The sequence below is a fragment of the Aythya ferina genome, assembly GCF_964211825.1.
Source record: "Aythya ferina genome assembly, chromosome: 2".
Taxonomy (NCBI): domain Eukaryota; kingdom Metazoa; phylum Chordata; class Aves; order Anseriformes; family Anatidae; genus Aythya; species Aythya ferina.
This window is the reverse complement of record NC_140297.1, coordinates 111200584-111217110: the sequence shown is the minus strand read 5'-3', so window position 1 is coordinate 111217110 and position 16527 is coordinate 111200584. Positions and strand designations below refer to the sequence as shown.

The window sequence follows — 16527 nt, the reverse complement described above, 5'->3', positions numbered from 1 at the left end:
TAACAAAATCCTGTCAATTCTGAAGACTCGTACTTCTTGGCAGTAGAAGTAACTTGTTGCTATCTAAAACAATTCTCACGGAATTTTTATTACCTTTTTTGAGAAAAAAACTTTAAAATCATTCTTGTGACTATATTCATCATGGAAAAATAGTGAATAGAGAGCGTTGTTCTTCTGTACGCATAAATCTTTCATTTTCCTGAAACTGAAGTTTTTCTTTTAATTGATATGCAAAAAAGAAGCCTATGGGCTGTGCGAGTGTTTGCATTATAAAACTGCATAATGATGCACGAATTCTTAAGTAGTGCTAAATTCTTGTTTAGTTGCATATTTCGAATATCTGTTTGACGTGTGATTGCTTGTGGTGGAATGTTTGCTGCAGAAAGCGAGCTAGAGATTTCTGACGGGAGATTGCACAACTGGAGAAGCTTCTCCAAGTTGATATTCTTCTGGAGTTGTGTACAGCTTTCCACTTTTTTTTCAAGCTATGGGTTGCTGGTAACAACTAAGGAAGCAATATAGTTTTACAAATTACTAGTTTCTACAAAATGTTTTTAGTGTAATTTTTTGGTTCCCTTCTTTCTTTGCAATTCTGTCATGGCTACATCTCATTTCTAATTGAAAGGCTGTTTTGATGTACTCTGGAGTTTTAGGGAAGAATGTCCCTTTTGGTCAAAGGGTAATAGAGATTTTGCTTAGTGTTTCCAGATTTCTCAAAAAATCATAATATCTTTCTTGGAAAGTTATTTCATTAATTGGTTGCCCTCTGCTTTAAAAAAAAAAAAAAAAAAAAAAAAAGTACTCAGTCAGAATTGTCTAGCCCCTATCTCTAGTCACTGTTCTTTTTTGTTAGATTTTTGTGGTCTAGATGCTATTTTTAGTAACAGATTATTTTTTTCTTAGCTACAGCATGTTACAGAGTATTTTCAGAAGCATATTTGTTGAACAGGTTTAATCTCCAGAGATAGCTGTCAAGGCTGAAGATGGAATTTGCCTTTTTATCATTTTATACATCTTTATGTTGATGCAGTTCTATTTGCAGCAAGTATGATCCAGGTCAGACAACAACAGGTCGACATGGCTGATGAGGGACGGTTGCTTTGGAGAAAAACTAGTTACATTTCCATTGAGGAAACTGCAAACTTTACTAGTTACGATTTTTTTTAAAAAGCAGAAAGAACGTTTTTCAGACAAGGGATGTCTCATTGCAAAATGAAATAACCTAACTTGACTTAAGAGCAATCACATTTCACTTCTGTTGCTCCTTTCCCTGGACTGCTTCCAAACATCTATTGTACCTATTTCTGCATAAATTTTACTGAAATTTATGGATGATTTTTGGCGCATATATTCATTTTCACTAAAGGTGTTGCTTTCTCATCCTAGAGCTCTTCTTAAAGATGTAATGTTAAATGGAATTAAATATAATGCTCAATTCAAACTGTAAAATACCAATGTACTAAAGTTAAGCTTGGTTATAAAGACTGTTAACCACAGTACAGTTTCCTAGTGCAGTGAAATGAGTGCTGTAATAGCGTTATAGGTTTTAGCTGAAGGGGGCAACGACCTTATGTCTGAAATGTATCTTGAGATAATATGCATGTTCTGTAATTATAGGCATCAAATAGTGAGTGGTCTGAACTGGTGCGATTGAGAACAGAACTATGGATCCAAGATCTGCATCTAGTCGATGGACGAGGGGCTCTGACTGGAGAAACTACCACTTGCTTTCAGTTAAAACAGCTAGAGCCCTAAATGCTACGTGCCTTTGAAAGAACATTACAGCTATGCTGACCTCTCTGTAGACTCGTACCTGTGGTTTTCTTCAGCCATAATAAGGGTGTTAATGAGACCGAGATGTCTGATGTTAGCAAGTGTGTATTTTTATATATTATTTATATAATATTCTCTATGTATCTGCATGTATATAATATATAATTATATGTATTCCATACTATATTCTATATATATTTATCTAATATATTTCTCATACATTTCTGAGCGTACAGACTCATGCAGTAAGTGTATACCATGGAAACTTGTCAGCAAAAATATTGGAATAGCTGACATTTGAGCAGAATATAAGTACATGGACTCGTATATAACCACACAGAGGTGCGATATGGATTGCAATGCATGTGGAAAAACTTTAAAAGGCTGAAGTGAAAATAACCCTTACTGCTTTCAATCCCTTGGACTTGAGGTTTCAAGATCATATTACTGAGATTAAGTCTTTACTGAGATTTTAAGTCTTAGCTCTTCACTGAGTTTAACTTTTCTTTATGTGTAGGCTGTCCTTAACCTCAGTGTGTGAAAGCTCTCTCTGCGTATTGCAAGACACGAAGCAGTAACCAGCTCTGCGGTACTGTAGCTGGCAGCAGCAGTGCGATGTATCAAGTGCCTCGTACTCAGGCTCCTGTCAGTTTGTATACTCTGCCTGCTCTAACAACGTAATGAAAATTCTTCAGTGAAGTGTTTTAATTCTGTGTACATTCACTTGTCTGCTTTGAAGATGAAGCACTATATTACAGTTTTGTGTTCTCTGGGCAGCAAAATAAATGAACGTGGTTAACTTACAACTATACAATCTCTGGCGTACTTGACTAGGGATAGAGAAATGTAGTCCTGCCGGCCTGAAAGTTGGTTCAAGCTGTTCTTGTCTGAAATTAGTGGGTTGTATGGCTCTATTCAGAACTTGTTCTCAAGTAGACATGTACTTGCTCACTAAAAAAAAGAAAAAAGGGTGAGAGAGGGAATAATGTTGGACATGAGAAGGAAGTTGTGTGTTTTTTCTTATCAGTGAAGTAGGGTGTTTTCCAAAACAGTATCAAATAGAGCCCAAAGTTTTTTCTGATGAGAGCTGAAGAAACATCAAGCAGCATGAGCTAAGCTTTGTAATGTCTGCCTACTTATCACTTGCATTAGTGGTAGGGAGTTAAGGATATTTTTAAGATGATTAATTCCAGAAACTACCTTCATGTAAACCAAAAGCATAGCTGTAGCCTTGAGAAGGAAGGAAATTTTGGTGTTGGAGAAATGGAATCACTAGGTTGGAAGGGACCTCTTGATTGTATCATGGACATAATAGAATGAGTCTAGAGAAGGACCACCAGGATGATCAGAGGGATGGAGCACCACTCCTATGAAGAAAGGATGAGAGAGCTGGGGATGTTCAGCCTGGAGAGGAGAAAGCTCCAGGGAGGCCTTATAGCAGCCTTCCAGTACCTAAAGGGGACCTACAGGAAAGCTGTGGAGGGACTCTTTGTAAGGAGCTGTAATGACAGGAGAAAGAGTAATGGCTTAACACTGAAAGAGGGCAGATTAGATTGGTCATTAGGAAGAAATTCTTCACTCAGAGGGTGGTGAGGCCCTGGCACAGGCTGCCCAGAGAAGCTGTGGGTGCCCCGTCCCTGGAGGTGCTCAAGGCCAGGCTGGATGGGGCTTTGGGCAACCTGGTCTGGTGGGAGGTGTCCCTGCCTATGGCAGGGGGCTGGAACTGGGTGATCTCTGAGGTCCCTTCCAGCCCAATTCAATGCATTTGCTCAAACAGGTTCAGCTAGAGCAGACTACCCAGGGCCATGTTCAGATAGATTGGGAATATTTCCATGGAGGGGAAAGCCTACATCCTCTCTGGGCATTCTGTTCCAGTATTTGACGATTCACACCTTTTTAGAGTTTTATTGTATTCAGAGGGAATCTTGTTTTTTAACTTGTGCCCGTTGTCTCTTGATCTGTTGGTAGAAAACACTGAGAAGAGGATGTCCTCTTCTTCATTCCCTTCTGTTTCATACACGTGGACAAGATCTGTGAGCCTTTTCTTCTCAGGCTCCCTCAGCCTGCTGTAACAGTCCCTGAATCATCTTCATGGCCTTTGGCTGGATTTGCTCTCTTATACTGGTGTCCTAGTGCTGGGCCCAGCACTCCAGCAGTCTGAGGAGAGAAGTCTTGCCTCTCTTGTCCTGCTGGCATTGCCCTGCGTCATGCAGCCCAGGGTGCTGTGAGGGCACACGGCTGGCTTGTGGCCATTTCATTGTCCCCTGAGGTCCTTGTTGGCAGACCTGCTGTGCAGCTGGTCAGCACCCAGCATGTGCTGGTGCCAGGGCCTCTTCCTCCCCAGCTGCAGGGCTTGCCATTTACATGTGGTGAAGTCCACGAGATTCTTCTTTGCCAATTTTTTCCAGGTCCCTCAGACAATTCAAAGATCATTCAGTTCAAAGAAGTTTCCATTTTTTATTTTTTTTATGCAGTTGAGGTACTAATTCCCATGCGAGTTGGAAAGTAGGATATAAAACCATCTTATACGACTGAAATAGGCTACTTCTGTTGATAATTTACCACAGAGATCATACATTTGTGATGGGGCATTGCGACGAGTGCGATGAACGCTTGAAAATGAAGTTCAGTCAGATTTGTTGATTTAAAGCGGGGGAGGAAGCTTTAGTACTATAGAAATAAACAGGAAAATAGTTACAATACAGGGAACTAAACCAGGGATGCTTAGAGTTGTAGCCCTTAAGACTTACTGTGCTCTCGCCAAAAAAGGAAAAGTAGCAAAGACTTGAAGCTTGGAAAGCTGCCAGGCAGTCCAAGGAATGCAACTTTTGTATGCTGATAACACCCATTGAGTGTTTCTCGGTTCTTTGAATGATAGATAAATAGTAAAATAAACAGTTGTCTCCCTAGCAGAGTTTCAGATGGATTTAGTACATTTTTCTTCATCATATGCTTTCACTACATGATGGTATGTCATAATGAAACGCTTATTAAGTAAGAAAAATAAAAACAAAGTAGAGCCTGTAACTGTATCCTGATCATGTAGGTCATATGTGCTTGACTTTATATCACTTACAGGTCCTAAGATAATAAATTTTGCCACATTGGAGTTGCTTGGTAGAGTATATTTTGAAACATCCTAACACTACATTTCACTATAAAATTGCATTAGTGCTAATTTCTTACATCTGAATAAAACTGATACTATATATATTGTAATGAGTTTTGCCATTAGGAACGTACTTACAGAGTGAGGCGGTCCAATGCAGTCATGGTAGGACTGACAGCTTGATGCATGAAAACTCTGGGGATAGGTGCAGACGAAAATGTGGGAAAAATGCCAGTTGACGTGGAACTGCTTAAGGAATTGAAGAAAACCCACAAATTTTAAAGCAATCTCATGAAAAGAGGTTAGCATAACAGTCTGTGGAATTTACTGCTAATAAATTGTGTAATTACGTTACCGGTAACTTCCATGTTATTGCATTCCAGATGTATAGAAAAACAGAAGGGAAAATTAAGAAAAAAGCTACAGCAGAAACCGTTCTGCTCACCTCTTCATGAAGAAGCTTACAGGAGCTCCCACAGTGGAGTCCTTCTGGTGTTCTAGGAAAGGGTTTTATATAAATTCTTACAAATAGTAAGGCTGCTGAGACTGGTTGATATTTATCCACCTTTTTTTTGATCTGTCAGTGTCTCGTTAGGGCATGTAGTGTGTTTGTGTGTGTATAACCTTACTGTTTATCTACATTACTGCTTAAAATTGTTCTTACAACACTAGGATAGTTGGTAAATGTATAACATATTTGTTGTTCCTTCTCTGTAGAAAAAAGAAGCGGGGAATAAGTGACCTAAAGTGGTGAACGTCGAGATGAGAAAATCAATGATCAAACAAAAAAATAACGTTTGTTGGTGCCTGGATGATTGAAAGTAGTAGGTGATACTCAATACAGGAGAGAAACTGATATTTGTGTGGATGTGTTGTTGAGTGTTGAACTAGCTCTGATTTATAGTACCCAGTTTTGTGAAAGAGTCACTTTAGCGTAGAGGGATCATCAAAATTACCCAAATAGCTCAGGTAATAATTTACAAAAAGCATAAAGTGGAAACTGAAGACAAAACAAGGCATTGGGTGAAGGTGAGAATTGGAATATCTCTTATACAAGCATAACTAGAAAAGATAAAGCCAAGGGAAAAGTGATGGAGGTGTGTAAAATGGTGTCATGAAGCATCTAGACAAAGTTATAGTTACTTTGGTGACTGAAGCATGGCAAGCTCAGAATGAGGTATGCTTTCACATAACCTGTAGATACATAGATACGATATAAATGTGAGACACTTAAGCAGGTACAGAAAATGATTAGAAAAAAGGGCTGAAAAAAGTTCTCATGGGAGCTGCTAAGTACAGCACTGCAATTTCGTCCTCTCAAATACATCAGACGTATTGCCATATGTGGGACTTTTTCATATACTTCTTCCTAGACGTACTAATCCTCATCTTCGGCGACAGTACGTGAGTCCTTGCTGACCTTTCATTTCACTCTGTGTGTCTGTTCTTTTGAAATTGTAGGGTAGTGATTAACAAAACCAATGCGGATATGTGGAAATGTTGGTTTGGTATGGAAGAGCTCTCTGCGCATCATATTTGGCTTTCTAGTATGCTTTATTATTTATTTATTTATTTTAATTTCAGGATAAAATGAGGTATTTTAAATTATGAAGCTATTGATAGTTTCCTTAAACAAATGTGATGAAGAACAGGTTGTATATTAGGCCACGAAACTGAGCGAAGGATGTTAGGAAGGAAGCATTTTCCCCTTATTTAATCACCTCTGAAATAGTGTTACCAGAGAGGATGGAAGTGGAAATCATGTGTTTGCTTTTTTAAGCTAATGTATTCTAGTCTAACTATTAACATAAAAAGAAAACGTCCGTCTGTAAACCTCAAAGCTAAATAGGAAAATTGCTTTGTAATGACTGAATAAAGTAGGGCTTAAAGTAAGCTGAAAATACCTCTAAGCTACAGGACGTGTTTCTAAGAAATGCTGGTGTTCTGTATTTCAAGAAGGTACATATTAAAACAGATTTTTTTTCCCATTTGCGTGTTTTCAATGTCATAAAAATATGTTAATGATTTAAATAAAGCACGTTAAATTATTGGATGTATGGCTACCAGTTAGTATGTCTTGGTATACTGTCCTGTAAGCTCTTTCTCTCTTTAAAAGGGAGGAGGATATGGCTACTGTAGGTCTTGAGGGAAAGCTAGCCCTTCCTGTCGGTATCAGGAAAGAAGTCAGACGGTAAGCTGAAAGATTGAACGAGATGGGAAGAAGAAAGCTGAGAGATGGGTTCTCCTGCAGCCATCAACAGTAATGGTTGTGCCTCCTTTCAGAAGCAGATGAATTCCTTCAGTTCAAGTTTGGGAGCGAAGTTTGAGAGTTAAGGATTTACAAATCTAAATATTGTAGCTCTCCCTCCACCCCCTTTATTTTTTAAGAAAGATTTGAACCAGAGCAGTTTCTTCTCTGGGTATTGTAGCAAAGGGGAGCTTGCTGTTGAAGAGACTGTTTTGAGTAAGAAATTCCTGGCCTGCAGCTCCCCGAGATGGTGTTTGTGTGATTCTTGAAGTGTGATTTGAAATGCGTGTGAGATCATTAAATAGTTGGAATTTGTATTTCAAAGTTTATTTTTAAGTGTTTTACTTGAAAAAGTTCACATCTAAGACAAAAAGGGGAATCTTTCCATGGTTAATTCTAAATTAAACGGTACTGAAAAGTTGCTTTTGCCTGTTACAAGTGAATTTGCGTGCATCTTTATTGTAGGGCTTTTTTAAAAGACACAACAGTAACAAGCCTGACAATGAAACTGTGGCACTGGCTGCACTGATTTTTTTCTTTTTGTAGACTTAACGTTTAGAAAAGTTATGATAGAAATTAATATTGATGTTAAAGATGTGTAAATATTCCCATTAGCCCTAGCTTGTTGCATTCTGTTTTTTAAGTTTTCCCTTTCCTGAAGGAGAAAAAAAAAACAAGACTAGATGTCAGCTTCTGGAACAAACCTTGAAGCAAAGCAAGCAGCTCTACTGCCCCAGAGCACATCAGGATTGTGAGAATCGTGTTTTGCTTCTGCTTGCTGTGTGGAAGAGATTTGTGTCAGCTGTGACCCCAGGCAAATGGATTGAGGCCCCAGATCTGCAGGTTTACAGGCAAAATGTCCCCCGATTGGGGCAGTCCATCCCCAGCACTTGTTTGTGCTCCAAAGTGGCAGGAGGTGGCCCAGCGGCCCTGTGGATGTCCCATGCTCCTCTCAGCGTGGTGGCCTTTGTCCTGCAGCCGTGGTTCCTCCGTTGAAGTTACCAAAGAAGGGAGATGCTTTAGTGGATTTTCTGGACGTTTACTGTGTATCTTTGGAAAAGGCATCCTTTAGGAGGTTAAAAGGATTTCTTGCCAAGTTGCGTTTACCCGGCATAGCTTTATTTCCACATCTGTCTTGAGTCCAAGTTGTTGTTGGCCTCTTACTCTTGTTTATATTGCGGACGCATTAAGTAGTTAGTCCATTATGTTTTTTCCGTTGTCGTTTGCTTTCCTTTTTTTGTCATTGGTGTAAGTTCAAAATGATGATCCTTTAATACGCTCAGGATGCAGAAGCGGACTTGAAGTGCTATGAAAATATTGTGATGCTTCCCTTTGTCATTTTCCTTGTGACATTTCTAAGGGTTCAAGCTAAGGCACTGTATGGAGAGCTGACTTAACAGAGGAATGTTTTAATGAAGTTAAATAGAATAACATCGAGCCTTTAAAGCAGTTGTGATTATTGTTGTACTTTTAATTTTTTGCTCTTGGTTTCAAATTCTAGCTTGATTTGACTTCAGGCGTAGTCTCTCAAGTGAAGTAGTAGTTAGGACTGATGGATCAGCTTTCAAGCCCGTGTTACATGATTTTATAAAAATCGATTTTATAAAACAGTCAAACCTAGATCTACTCAGATCGGACCTGATCAGATCAGGGATGTCTGGTCTAACACCTCACTCCCAACGGGTCAGTAATAGATAGCATGGACATGTTTGTTTGTTTTTTGGTTTTTTTTTTTTGGTCATAGGGTTGTATTCAGTGAAAAATCAGTGAATTCACATGTGTATGCAGCATTAAGTTTTTGGTTTATAACTCTGTTATTGTAATTGCTATTATTAAAAAAAAAAAAGGGGGGGGGAGGGGAAGGGAGTTGACTCTTGGAATTAACATAATTGTCCTTTTTGCCAGTTGCCACCTAACATTCAGGTGCCTCTTGTGTGATATGTAGAGACTTCTTAACATTGATGACCTTCATTAGAACTGCTACTTGTGGTTTTCCTATTTGGAAAAAATACTACTTCACATGTAAATGTGGGGCTTCTAAGGTTAATTATAATTCATAGAAGTGTATTTGTTCTGAGAGAGATGAAGATTAAGTTTTGAAGAGCTCAGTGGAAGAAGAGTGATAGCTGTTTCATCTGTCCTTTAGATATATGTAACTCCTAATTGAATCTTTAAATATGAATGATTTCATTTGTTTGGAAAATTGATGGGGACAAACATTTTTATCTTCTCATTGACTGGTAGAAACTTTCTTTCTAATTGTTTTTAATTCTTAATTATTAATTGTTTTTCCAAACACTTAATTTTGCCTTCCTTCTCCCCTCTTCCAGGATGGATTAGATGCTTTGGTATATGACTTGGATTTTCCTGCCTTAAGAAAAAACAAGAACATTGATAACTTCTTAAACAGGTGTAAGTATTTAATGTTTTGGTTTCTAACTAACAGACTATAAAAACCAACTAAAATAAAAGAGGTTCTAGCTTTTTGAAAGGCTGTTAGAGAGTTTGGGTGCATTAAGTTTTTGGATGTAAATTGCTTTAGAGTCGTATTTATTTCCCAGTCAGTACTCACACAGTTACTTACAGAAATCTGCTCCCCAGCAACTGAGTGCCCAAGTTAATATAAATGGGGTTGCTTTCAGTGGCACAGCGGTTCGGTTAACAGTAAAATGCTGTAACATATCTGCAGTGTCAAGAAGTCATTTTGAAATGTTCACTGACAGATTGGAATGTGTGTTTTGTGGCATTTTTAGTATAAAAGTTCTGTTTTCATTATCGCATGAGAATACTGCATAGCTGCTTATATTTACTTGTGCATGCCACTGATGTGTTTGTAGAACTATTCTTTTTTCCCCCTTTTTAAACATACATAAAGTTATGTTAAGTCACCATGGTATTTTTCATGATCTTAAAAAAAAAAAAAAAAAAAAAAAGATAAATAAATCAACAGGTGCAAAACCATCTTTTGGGCTTTATTGTGTAGACAGCAAAAAGAATACTTAACGTGGTAAACCATAGTGTCAGCAGGTCTTTTGTTATCTGATTTTTGCAGCTGGATGATAACCACTGTGCTATTTCACTTTCTTATTAGTTCTGATTCCTGTTTTTTTGTGAAAGAATTTCCAAAACCACATACAGCTAGTTTTACTCTTCAGCCATAACTAATTTTGAAATTAGGAAGGAAATCATGTTATTTTTATCATTTTACTCCATATTTTTCCACTACAAGTTTTCCTGCAGATTCTCATCTCTAAGGATATTTGTAATGAATAAAGTTGATTCTTATAATAGAAGCCATATTTCCATAATTTTCATATTCATAAAACAAAAATGAAGCAAAGAAAAACACTTTAAAGTTTTTTTTACAGACTACTGTCAAATTCTGGAAATAATGGCAGATTTGTTTGCTAGTTCCAGACTTGCTGCTGCTTGTGGATTGAATGGCAGTTCTTGAAATTAAATTAACTTTTATTAGATTTTTACAAGCTTAAACATTATAATTAAATGTAATAAATGTGGCAAATATGAAGTAATTTTATTAAAATAATCTAATTTTTCTCTTTGCTTCATTGAAATTTTTGCTTCTCTTTCCAAGTCATATTTACATAGTTTACTCAGTCCATGTGTAAGCCACGATAGTGATTTTGTGGATTTTATTTTCCTTTATTCCCTATTTCTAGTAATTTACGAGTCCAGTAGATCTGGTTTATGGCTTGCTTGCATGTAAGCTGGTTGCTGGAATACCTAAGGTCAAATGTTTAACTTTTCACAGTTCAAGCTGTGTTTGGAACTGTACACATTGTTACACGCACATTTTGTATACTTAGTTATTTGCAGAGAAGGTGTGGTGAAACTGGAGAAAGGAGAAGTTGGATTAGGCAAAGGAAATACTTATTTCAGCAGATATTTTGAATGCAGTTCTTATGTATAGTGAAGTCATCAGTTTCAGAAGCTCTTCACTTTTGCATCTGGGGATGAGTGAAGGAAAGGGAAACTTTTATTTACAGTCTGATAATGAGTATATTGTAGGTGGAAATTATACCCTGTGTAAAAATGTAACCTGAAGCAGTGTGAAGGTGGAGAACAGACCTCATTATTTCACTTCAGACTGCTTTTAGAACTGTAATCTTGCTGTTTTTACTGGAATATAAAAACAAGCTGTGGGTATAAGTAGTGACCTTAGTAGTGACTGCGAAATCTAGTTTGTCTCAAACTGCTGATTTAAATAACAGTAAAAAAGGCTTTATGTACATACCCTAAGATGTATAGAAACATTTTAATGTTAACTTCAGTTTCAGTAGAAAATCATTTAAAAATCTTTTTGCAGTATTAGCTGTCCAAACAGTTTGCACTATTTTTCTAGAACTTTAAAATGAATTTTCACAGTGCAAATCGGAATTTGCTTACTTTATTTTACAGACTGATGATTGCCCTATGAGCCTGTTCTTATCCCCTCCTATATTTATCTGAGTTTATGTTGTATGTTTGTGGAGATTTTGTCTTCAAAATCGGCCATTTGTTGCCTAAGGTTGTGAGGGTTATTTGCACAGACACGGAACCTCATTAATTTTCTACCATAAATGATTTAAAGAATAAAGAGATTGACTATTCAAGATGCTTAATATAGGGACTTGGTTTATTTCTGGACAACGTATAAGCTTTATCATCAAATGTCAGGCCAAGTTGGAGTTGCTGGTTTTTGCCATGGGAGCCACCCCACCTGCTCATAAAGTGTAAGCTGGTTGTGCCTTCCCCTGTTAGCAGGACATCTGGAGCTGCCTATTCAAATATGCTGCAGCCTGATAAACCTTGTTTGACAGATCTTTTGAATATTAAGATAAAATTTCCAACGCTGTTGTTAATGTAACATGTTGTCTGAAGATATTGGGCATTAGTACGTCTCTCAAGCAGTAAATTGCAGTTTTGCAACTGCTCACAAGCCTGATGCTTAAAAATATTTAGCTTAAATTACTCTTAGTGGATTTTCCTTTATTCTGTTTTGGCCATAATTGAGGTTTGTCACTGAAAACACTAATGCATTTATATTGTGCCTAGCTTGTGTTTTGTAAAGATTTTTCATTCAGAATTGGTAGACTTGCTGGTAGGAGATTATTAGGCAGTAAGTTGAGAATAATTGGAAAGCTGTCATGAGAATTGCTGCATATCAGTTCTGTGCAGTCCTACCCATCCTCTGCTATAGGTCAGCTTTTCACCTTGCAATGGGCAAATAGGGCAATGCATTATTTTTTCAAATTACTGACTATTTTGATCCTTACGTGAAATAATTTGTCAGGATTTACAGATCTAACATCATTTATTGAGATACTTTTGTCATGCTGCATTGTAAAGGGATGGCTTCACGTTAGTAATTCAAGAGAATATTTATTCAAACTAAACTATATTTAGTTCTTTAATATTATAAAATCATAACGAATCTTAATTGTATGTATGTTGCATTTCTTTTAGATAATGACCTCTGTATATTGAAACCTAAGGGCAGTCTTCTGTTGTCTGCCAAATCTGTTTTTAAAACATGAACTACAAAAATGACATTTTTCCATCTTTCTCTTCCCCTGTCTGTACTTTTTTTCTAAAGTTTTAGAAAAGCGTATTATTTTTGAAAATAAAATACTGTTGTATAATGTATTTTATTAGGAGTGTGTCTGTTTTAGTAGCTGCTCCTTCTTTTTAGAAATACTGAAATGTGAAGCTTTTCCATGTAATCTCATGCCAGTGTTGACCCACATGGATTAAAATAGACTGTTTTAATCTTTGACCAAATTTGGAATTAGAATATCTGCCCACTGGGAGTTTGTAAATTATTGTAGTTTATAGAATGACAGGTTTATATAAATAATTACAGTGATTCCCACTGCATGTTTTAAATTAAAATCTACTTTTTTGAGCAATAGGAATAATAAAATTGCAGAACACGGAAAGCTTATTTTTAAAAAAATAGCTTCTTCAAGTATCTCTCATGTATACTTTATGATATTTTCTCAGATGTATTACACAGTTATCCAGAAATAATCTTTTTAAACAGATTTGCTTGCAAGCAAGATCATGCTGGATATGAAGTTTTTGCTTAGCTCTTTTTTTTTCCAGATAACTATTTTAAAAGAAATTTCCCAAACTAAGATCTCCGGTAACTTGATTGTACAGTAGTTACTGGATTATTTTTATATCAAGTTTTGATTACTGCAGTAATGAGAATGAGGTCATGCAGTTTGCAGTATGGTTTCCAGTAGGGAGGTAGGTTAAAAATGAAGTCCCCTTAAAGAGGAATATATCTTACAATAATTATTCGTCTCATTTTTATTTCTCATGGGTTTAATTAAATTGATTATATCTGAAATGTGATTTTTCTTTCATACAGATAAAGACACAGTAAATAAAATGAGAGATCTGCGCATGAAAGCTGAAGATTACGAAGTGGTGAAGGTGATTGGTAGAGGGGCATTTGGGGAGGTTCAGTTGGTAAGTTGTGTTTCTGTACGTTTGGATGTATGCATGTTGTATTTGTTTGTGTCTATTTCTGAATACAGTGTTCAGAAGATGAAGTCTTAGGGTTTTATAGCCTTAAGCTCAATTAATTTTTATTTCTTTTTATCCCATGGAAATGTTTCTGAGAAGCTTGCATTTCAATACTGTCAATCCACATTTATTTTGCTTTGTAAGGCATGCTTCTCCTGGTAAAGTTGAATATATATCAGTCACGGTCAACAAAATTAGCCTCTGCCACTGTGTGGCAATTGAACACTTGAACAATTCAAGACTAGAAGAAATTCTGCTAGTTCAAGGAATACAGCAGTCTTGTAGACATCTTTCACAAGATGAGAGGAGATGTGTGTGATGCTTATGACAGATTAATGGACTTGTTCATGCTGCTTTATTAAAATGAGAATTGGTGGGAAAAACTACAAATAGGCAGCAAGTATTTGTGTATGCTAATGATCTCTGGAAAATGGTTATGCATTTAATAGGTGCCGTTATTTGTGCTTTTCGAGATAGGCACCTACAAGTCATGAAGTGACTATTATGCCTACGGACTCTGGATAGTTCTAGCAAGTATTTTAAGAATAATGCATATATTGTCAGAAAATACAATATAATTATTTTGTAGACCCACAATATGTAATTCTTTATAAATGTGAGGAGTCTTATGAAACCTATTAAATAGTGAAGCAGGAAAAAGAAGTCTAGTGATGTTCTTCATATATCAAGGTGAGAAACTAATGTGTTGTTTTATGTCGTGGTTATCTTCATAGGTAAGGCATAAGTCATCAAGAAGAGTGTATGCCATGAAACTTCTAAGCAAATTTGAGATGATAAAAAGATCAGATTCTGCTTTCTTCTGGGAAGAAAGGGATATTATGGCTTTTGCTAACAGTCCCTGGGTTGTTCAGGTACAGTGAGATTCCTTTTTAAAAATACTGTCATGGTAGAATAGTTCCATAACAATACTGCATGACTTTATATTTACTTGTCTTAGTTTTTCTAACTCCCATTTTGGTTACATTGATCTGGATCTGTCAGAGCAATACGTTATTAACAGTAGGAATTGCTGTTTGCAACAAACAGCTGATATTGTGCTTCCTTCAAAATCGTATTTTGTCTTAAATACAGGATAAGCTATTTTGTTTGTTATTAAAATGGTTTGCCAGATATGAGTTAAAACTGGTGAGTCTGCTTTATAGTACTTCTGGAAGTAGCCAACATATCAGAAATCTGTGCTTAAGATGTAGCTTCTGTATATTCCAATTTGTGTGTATGTATGACTGCAAATCATATATATTATATATATTATATATATAATATATATTATGTATATATATTATATATTTATAAATTATATATTTACAAATTATGTATTTATTTATAAATGTATAAATTATAAGTTTATATATTACATAAACTCTGGTTATGTTTTCCTCATTTCAGTTTTATCACTGACAATTTTTTGGGAGGCATCTCTGCCTTTGAAGTTTATATGGACAATGCCTGAAGCTTTCATCATACATTTGTGTGCACATTTAACTTGTTCATTTAAACTGTTCTTACCCTTAAGCATGTAAATACTTCTGTTAAGTTAGAATTAAAGTCATTCAAGAGTTACCTAAGTCAAATATGTTTATATGTTGCTATCTGTCTGGGAGTGATTGTGCAAAATTATGTTTTATGATTTTCGGAAAGGTTTAAGTCACCATGCTTAAACCTACTTGCACAAGTCATGTTGAACAGAGCATTTACTGCTGTAAGGGAAATACTTTTCTCAATTGTTTAAAGTATAGGTTCACTTTCTAAACAATGAATACATTGACCGTAGAATAATAAATATTTTGTGGTAACACAAATAGAATCAGGCAGATGTTTGAAATACAATAGTTCCATGTTTACATATTTGTCAATTGGTGTCCCAGGGAGTAAGGAAGCATCTTGTCCTCTTATGCAATGAGCTTTCTTTGAAATGATTACAGTTTGGTGCAATAAATACCAAAATCTGTAACCAGAGCTCTGCTGCTTCTGTAGTAATATAAAGAGATGGAAGATCTGGCAGAAACTGACTTGAGATTAATTCCTTTTTAGGAGGTCTACTGGATGACGCAAAGCTGCTGCAGTAGTTGTAGCAATTCTTTTACTTTGTAAATCAATTTGCACCGAAATTGTGGACTTTGAACAAGCAAAAGATTAGACAACTGTAGCACTCAGTGACTTGTTCTTTCTTTTGTTTATGCTCTTTTTACAGTTATTTTATGCATTCCAAGACGACCGTTACCTTTACATGGTCATGGAGTACATGCCTGGTGGGGACCTTGTGAATTTAATGAGCAACTACGACGTTCCTGAGAAATGGGCAAGATTTTATACTGCTGAAGTTGTTCTTGCATTAGATGCAATTCACTCAATGGGTTTTATACACAGGTGAAAAAGAAAAAAGTATTGTTACAGTGTTGTTTTAATCCCAGGGCTGTCAGAGTGACTTTATTTGGTTAAGGCCGTTTTAAAATTGCTGATATGACTTCATTATTATTTCACAATTATTTCATATTACAACTTCAAAACTTCTTGCTATCAGAAGGTGCAAAGCTGAGGTGACACAGTCAAAGTAAAGGTTTTCAGCAGGATGATCTTCTTCAGTTTAGGGAACAATAAAATTGTACCACTTTATCAAAAGATGTAGAACTGATTTGGCATGAACAAGTTGGCCCCCAAAATAGTTCATTTTTCTTAACTAGAAAAAACTGTTTGGAGAATTTGATAGCAGTAGTATACACTATTGGTAATTATTAACTCTCAGTTCTGCATTTAAAGCCTCAGCTGGCACCAGTGGCCTGATCAGGGTGAACTGAACAGGGTGAAAAAAATCTCCCAGACACCTGTTTTCTTGTAAGGGGCA

At 36.3% G+C, this 16527-nt stretch overlaps 1 protein-coding gene across 1 annotated transcript in view; it reads left to right on the top strand.

Moving 5' to 3' along the window:
- ROCK1 (Rho associated coiled-coil containing protein kinase 1) overlaps nucleotides 1–16527 on the top strand; it is an 85483-nt gene that overhangs the window by 17354 nt on the left and 51602 nt on the right. The window contains exons 2-5 of the mRNA XM_084507433.1: nucleotides 9461–9542; nucleotides 13507–13607; nucleotides 14399–14536; nucleotides 15877–16052. Coding sequence (XP_084363559.1) covers nucleotides 9461–9542; nucleotides 13507–13607; nucleotides 14399–14536; nucleotides 15877–16052 — 497 coding nt within the window. The remainder of the gene's footprint in view (nucleotides 1–9460; nucleotides 9543–13506; nucleotides 13608–14398; nucleotides 14537–15876; nucleotides 16053–16527) is intronic.